Raw genomic sequence first — 6,688 nt, forward strand, 5'->3', positions numbered from 1 at the left:
GAGAAGGGCACAGTGGACAGGGGAGCAGCTCAGCCTGTTTGGACAAGCTAGAGCTTGCAGTTCCTTGGGGACAGAGACAAGCCCCGGGTCCTGCTGCCACTGCTTTGGCCCCATCCGAACACCAACCCTCCAGCCTTCCCCTCACTCCTTCCTTTTCCTGTAGGATGTTTCTGCTCCAGCCCCCATCCTTTCCACATGAGACATCATGGCTGTAGGTTTTCCTAAGCACAGCATGCATCCCTAGCGCAGAAAGACGACAGTGCCCTGTAGGATTGGAGATGTTGGTTTATTGTAACAGGTAATTTGGACAGTCACAGATACCAAAGCCGAAGGGATGTGGAACAGCTGTGGGCATGGCTCCCCGAGACCTGCCCCGGCCTGACACAGAGCACATGGCAGCTGGGGCACCCAGGGGCCCAGCTGCCTGCAGGGGCTGGAGGGACAGAGCATGGGGGTGGGGGGGGCACATTGCCCCCCCACAAGTAGCCAGGGGTGCTTCCCGCTGCTCTGCAACGCAAGGCTGAGGCAGGCAGCCACATCCCCAGGTGCCCTGCAGCACAGCAGAGCTGCCTACACATGCTGGAGCTCAGGGGGCCAGGCAGGAACTATCAGCCCTATGGGCAGGGGGCACAGTCCCAACACACAACACCGAGTGATTCCCTACACACCCATTTACCTTCCCAGCCCACTGGTGAGATCGTGCCCAAGCACCCCCCAACAGCTGCAGCAGCAGGACTGGTGACATTCTGGCCCTGGAGCCACAACTGCAGGGCAGGAGGGCTCTGCAGAGGGGCTCAAGTGAATGTTTTGTGGGCTCTGCTCTGTGTCCCCCAAAGCTGCTGCAAGCTCTTCCCAAACCCTCAGCAGGCCAGACCCAGAGCACCAGCTCAAGGCTGTCCCTCTCCTGCTACCCAGGAGTTGTGCAGGTTCCCAGGACTGGTGCCATCCCTGCCAAGCAGAGGAGAAGTTCAAGCAGGGAGCAGGACTGAGGCATCTCCCCACACTGCCTTAGGTGGGCAAATCCAGGGGGCAGAGCAACTGCAGACAGATGTGCAGGTTGTTCTCAGGGCCAGGACAAGCCCCAGCACCAGAACTCTGCCCAACCCTGCTCGGGGCCCCTGGGTTAGGAAGATGGGGGTTTGACCTGCCCCACAGCAGCTGGACCTTCCTGCCTCCTTCCCTGCAACTACACAGCCTCCATCTCCCATTCTGGTAGCAAGGGAAGGAGCAGAGCAAAGCCAAGGGTCCCCCAAAGCCTGGCATCCCACATTCCCAACTGCTGGTGTTCATGGGGGAAGGACAGGAAACATCCTGCACACTCCCCCCATAGTCCCTTCCCAGTGGCCCACACCACTGTGCTGCCAGCACTGCAGGATGGATGGAGCTGCAGCAACTTTTCAGGGCACAGCCAGGCTGGGCAGAGTTTTGATGGGCCTGGGGCAGCCGCTGGCAGTGCAGGCCCAAGGTGGGCGCCTGTACTCACATTGCTCAGTCCCTGCCAGTCTGGCAATGCCACGCTGCAGCCATGCTCCCTGCAGGACCCAGCAGTGTGGAGACAAGCCACAGCTGTTTCTCCACCCTCCCAATCCTGCTCCAGCTCTGCTCTAAATCCCATGGGAAAGGCAGACAGCAGCCTGGGATCCCATTGGGATCCGTGCTTCAGGGCTAGGACTGAAGCCTGGACATGGGGCTGCCAGGAGAGCTGCAGGCAGGTTTATTCCCAGCACGGGGGTGAAGTGGGGAACACAGGATGGGCTATTCCCATGCTCATTTAGCCAGGCTCTCAGACATAACCTCCTGAAGAGCCTGGGCTGGGGCTATTCCACTAACTCAGCTCTGCCACCCAGTGCCGCTTCCCGGGGAAATGCCACAGTGATTTATAAATAAGTGTAAAAAGAGACCGATGCACCTTTTAAGCAAAGGAAAACCATGGGGAGAGTTATACAACCAGTGACTCGAGCACAGCCGAGGTGCAGATCAGGGAGCAGGCAGTGGGAGGCCTTTCCTGGGCCGGCCCCTGAAGCCACCTGGCGTAGTGAGCCCAGCCATGCCCGCTGTGCTCCCGGCTGTGCCAGGCACAGCTAACGGGACAGGGGCGTCTGTTTGAGGGAGATGAGCACCGAGCGCATCCGCGAGACATCCTTGCTCTGCTTGCTGCTCTTGGGGTTGAAATCACACAGCTGGGCCACCTTCTCCCACTCAGAGCCTGGGGTCTCCTCCTTGGACTCCTTCAGAAATGCTTCCTCCGAGGCCCTGCAAAGATATTGAGAGTTGTCACTGGCAGATCCCTTTCCAAGGAGACTCTTCCTCCTGTCTTAAAAACCCCTGTGTCCCTGTTTCCTGTCCCTTTACTCCAGCTGATGAGCTCAATGTCCTCTGGGACTGAGAGAGACGCAATGCTCAAGTCTGCCTTTGGCTGCACTCACCCAAAACATCACTCATCCAGGGGTGCAGCAGTATCTGCCTGCTCCCAAGACTTCACCCCCACAGAGCCATCCCCAAAAAGGCATAAGAGCCCACGGCTTTGCATCTTCAACCAGCTCCCACAGACGCATTTCTAGGAGCTCCACTCATCTCCTGAAACTCCACCATTTGGATACACTCAGCTGCATCATCCTCCCTCTGGTACCTCACCAGCCCAGTACCTCCCAGCATCCCCCCTTCCCTTGGCTGGGCAGGCAGTGCTGGAGGCGGGACCCCCAGAGCTCGAGGGGCAGGATATGGTCTGTAAGAGGCACATACACGTAGCCAATGACATCGGCGTCCGGCTGCTGGTAAAAGGCTTTGTCAGCGATCCTAGCCCCAGGCACAGAGAGAGAGAGAGTGGAGCGGAGCAACAGGCAGGCAGAGGGTTAGAAAGAGAGAACAGAGGGGGTTAGTCCTCCCAAAGAGTGACCCACACACTTCAGCACAGCAGGAGAACCTGGAGCCCAACCCTGCCCCCCTGTGAGCCCCCTGCAGGGGCAGGAGGCACCAAGATCCCAGGGTGATCCCAGTGTGGTTCCAGCCAGAGTGGCTCTGCACAGCCACCAGAGCCACTCCAAGACCTGGAGTCTCCCCCCTTGCTTGGCAAGGCTCTGTCCCTGCAGGGCTGGACCCCACTATGGGGAAAGAGGTTCTCAAACATTCCAGAAAGGCAGACAGTCCTTTTGGCCATGCTGACACCGACATACCTGTTGTTTGCTCGGTTCTTCTCCATCTGCTCATTCTGACGCAGGTTCCACTCCTCCAGGTCCTTCTTGGCCTTCTCACGCCATTCCTGCTCAGTCACCTTCGATGCCGCATCTAAGGCCCAGTGAGACAGAGCCCATCAGCCACACTGGCACCTGCTGGGTGTGCTGAGCAGCCCCTCGGCAGGCAGGACAGCTGCAGCCCCTCAGACCTGTCCCCACCAATACTGGCCAAAAAGCAGCACTGCCCCAAGGATAGCAGATCTTTGGCAGGGGCACAAGACATCTCTCTGGGATACAGCACGGTCACCAAGAAGTGAGGGACCCCTGACTGCCATGTCACAAGCACAGGGGGCTACACATGGCCTTGGGTCTCACCCAGCTCCTCCAGGCGCTTCTTCTGCTCCTCCCTCCACTTGCGGATGCTCTCGGGTTCCTGGGTCAGCCGGTCGGCCTTGGCTATGGCTGCATAGGCATCCGTGGGGCCGTTGGACTCCTGCAGCACATGAGCACCTCACCATCAGCACCAGTGCCTCCAAGAGCCCAGCCCAGCCACCCCCAAGGGCTGGCAGCAGTCAGGACTCCACACTCCCAGCACTGACAACCCACGATAGGAGGTAGGGAGGGTGACAGCTTGACACATGTGGGACAGTGTTCCCAAAGTGCTGCTCAAGCTACTCTCCCAGCCTCAGGCCCTGTCACTAAAGCCTTCCCAGCGTTTCCCTCCTTGACTTGCTGCTCGCTGCCACCACAGCTGTTGTATTCTCCAGGCAGCCCCACTGCACAGGGCAGACACTGGCCTTGGAACTGCTCCCCAGGGACTCCCTGGCCCTCACTGGGGCCCAGGCAGCCCAGGGACCGAGCTGCTTCCCTCATGTCTGAGCTGAAGGCCCCGCCAGGCCCAGCTCCTCCCCTAACACCTTCCACTGGCCGGATGCCCAGTCTGACACCAAGCTCAGCAATGGGATTACAGCTTTCTTCCAAGATCCTCAATCTAATTAAGTCTGTCCCATTTCTGATGCGATTATCATCCTGTAAACCAGGCATGGGCAGTGCATATGCCCCACTGCTGGGCACCAAGAGGGGTAAAGGGCTTGTGAGATGCTGGCACTGCTGACAGCAGAGTGAGGTCTCAGGCTCCCAAGGGGATCCGAGACCCAGGTGGGTCCCCCGAAAAGCCCCTGGCCATGGCGCAAGTGGTTTTCATGGGAGATCCAAGCCCCATGGCAGCCCTATCCTGTCTCTAGCATCTGTCAAGAGATGCTCCTGCCTGCCCCAGAGGCCTCCAGAAGTGAGCCAGGCTGGAGAGAGGGGACTTCTTGGGAAATGGACGATTTGTCACCTGCTCTTAGGGCCCAGGCATTCCTTCATGGCACAAGCCACCTGCAAACAGATGTGGGGCAGATCATGGCAGGTGGGACACATCTTCTCTTCAAAGAGAATGGAGCAGCCAGGACTCCCACGGGAGACCCAGACCTTTCCAGGAGCACCGTAGCTGTTCTGCAGCTGGATAGCAAACTCCAGTCAATGCTGGGGGCAGAGCAGCAAGATTGCTGGCCCCATAGCCACCCAATCTTCCCTAGCAGCCCTGGGCCAGCAAAAGGCTGAGCTCTCACCTGAAAGACATCTCCATTGACAGTGGCTCCTCCATTCTGGAAACCTGCTCAAGAAAAAGGAAGAGAGAAGGAAAAAACACAACTATGGCAGCTGCAGGTAATCCCAGATGGGCTGGTGTTCATGAAACTACATCAGATCAACTCCTAGGAGTTCGTCTGTGCCTTTTTCAGCCCAGCACACCCATGGCACAATACCCTCCCAGTGTCCTGTCCTTGGTGGGATTCAGCAAGCACCTCTCACTCTCCCACACAAACTTCTGCAGGCATTTACATCTTTATGGTGTTTTCACTGGTGTTTAATCTTATCTGAAGATTAGGGAAACTGCTTTGGACAAGACTGACACAGGCTGCTGCTCTGACTGTAGAAACACAACCTGACCAACCCCAACCTGCAGAGGCTGCAGGACACAGCTGATCCAAGAGCTGCCGGCCAAGTGCCAAGGCAACTCTCCGGGGACACGGCCCATGGAAACACTCCTCGTGCTCCACCAGGACAGGAGGGCATGCCTACAGGCCAAGGTCCTTGGGAGCCCACCTGGGATGAGTTGCAAGGTCAGGGTTGGTAATGAGGCACCCATCCGCCCGTACAGCCCCAGAGAGCTGCACCCCTGGGTCACAGAGCCAGCCCAGGCAGGGGGCTTTCTGCTGCCAGGAGAGAAAAGGATTTGAAGGAATCACGCTCCTGAGCTTTCTCCAGTGACCACAGGGCTTCTCCTGGCCAGCCAGCCAGCTGCAGGCACAGACACAGTGCAGTTCAGGCCAGCACTGTCCCCAAAGTGCTCAGCCCCGTGACTACACCCAGCCCCAGCCTGTCTAACTGCATTTATCACTGTGGATGTCAACACCTCTCCAGGCCCAGATCTGCCTCCATGGCCCTGTGTGCAGAGCTCTGAAACCGCTGCTCCACACACAGCATGAGGAGACCCTGTGGGGCTGGGTTAGGGAAGGAGTCAGAGCCCTGTGGCAACAGTGCCCCCATGTCCATACAGAGAGCAGACGCCAAAGCCCCTGCAGACTGGAGACAAGAGAGCAGAATTAGCACATTCTACCTGCAGGGCCTGGGACCACAACGTTCCCAATGGCAATGTCTTCCATTTTGCATCCCAAAGGGCTCTCCTGTCTGTGGGGACAGTGACAAGGCTGTCATTGCTCCTCAGTGCCGCCTGGATGCCTTTTACAATGCCATAGCTAGGAGCACTGAAACATGGAGTCGGGAGTCCATCCAACCCGGGAAACCCAGTACAAGGGGGAGAAATCGCCCCACGGCTGGCATATCGCAGCTCAGGATTCACCCCACATCCTCGAGGTTCGAGAAGCCCTTCAGGCACAAGCACAGGCCCAGACGACCCTTGCTAGGATGCCAACCTGGCCCATAGGATCACCCCGCCACCGGCCCAGGAGGGGCAGCACAGACCCCATCACCCACCGGGGATGCTGTGCATCCCCCGGGGACCCCAGCCCCGCGTGGATGAGGCCCGGAGGACCCTTCCCTGCCTTCGGAGCAGAAGGGAGCGCAGCCCTCCGTTACCCCACAAGGTCGGGAGCCCGCCCGCACCCAGCGGGAGCGCAGCCGAGCGGCCCCCGCGGGCGTGCTCACCCTGTTCCGGCGGGGCCGCCTGCCCGCCCGGGGCGGCGGCCGCCTCGCCGTCGGTCGGCCCGAAGCCCTCATCGTTCTCGATGCCCGCGATCTCGCTCTCCTGCTGGGCCAGAAAGGCGGCGGCCGGGTCCTCCTCGGCGCCAGCGCCCTCAGATGAGGAAAAGAAGCCGAAGTCGTCGGCCATGACCGGCCCGGCTGCGCGGCTCGGCTGGGCTGGGCCCGACTGTGGCCGGGCGGAGCCGTCGCTGTCACTGCGGCGGCGGCCGGGGCGGCCGCGCTGACATCACGCCGGGGCGGGCCCGCGG

The 6,688-nt window shown here is 59.6% G+C and overlaps 1 protein-coding gene across 2 annotated transcripts; it reads right to left on the reverse strand.

Annotated features, from left to right (window-relative positions):
- Positions 1–267: 267 nt before the first annotated feature.
- CLTB (clathrin light chain B) lies at positions 268–6,650 on the reverse strand. 2 transcript variants are annotated; one of them, XM_053990864.1, is made up of 6 exons: positions 6,384–6,650; positions 4,787–4,830; positions 3,549–3,666; positions 3,174–3,285; positions 2,743–2,796; positions 268–2,253 (listed from the first exon to the last, which is right to left on the reverse strand). In XM_053990864.1, the coding sequence occupies exons 1-6, from the start codon at positions 6,565–6,567 to the stop codon at positions 2,082–2,084; spliced, it is 684 nt and encodes a 227-aa protein (XP_053846839.1). In that variant the 5' UTR covers positions 6,568–6,650; the 3' UTR covers positions 268–2,081. The 2 variants fall into 2 exon arrangements, with proteins under 2 accessions (XP_053846839.1, XP_053846840.1); XM_053990865.1 differs by lacking the exon at positions 2,743–2,796.
- Between the last annotated feature and the right edge of the window lie 38 nt (positions 6,651–6,688).

The sequence above is a fragment of the Vidua macroura genome, chromosome 15 (genome assembly GCF_024509145.1).
Source record: "Vidua macroura isolate BioBank_ID:100142 chromosome 15, ASM2450914v1, whole genome shotgun sequence".
NCBI lineage: Eukaryota > Metazoa > Chordata > Aves > Passeriformes > Viduidae > Vidua > Vidua macroura.

Bases quoted from the DNA above. Each gene is read 5' to 3' on its own strand.
- CLTB (XM_053990864.1), bottom strand. From the start codon at position 6,567: ATGGCCGACGACTTCGGCTTCTTTTCCTCATCTGAGGGCGCTGGCGCC. The intron at 3,286-3,548 runs GTGAGACCCAAG...ACTGGGCCTTAG, and splicing joins GAAGCGCCTGGAGGAGCTGG to ATGCGGCATCGAAGGTGACT. The intron at 2,797-3,173 runs GTATGTCGGTGT...GCCTGGGGCTAG, and splicing joins AAGAACCGAGCAAACAACAG to GATCGCTGACAAAGCCTTTT.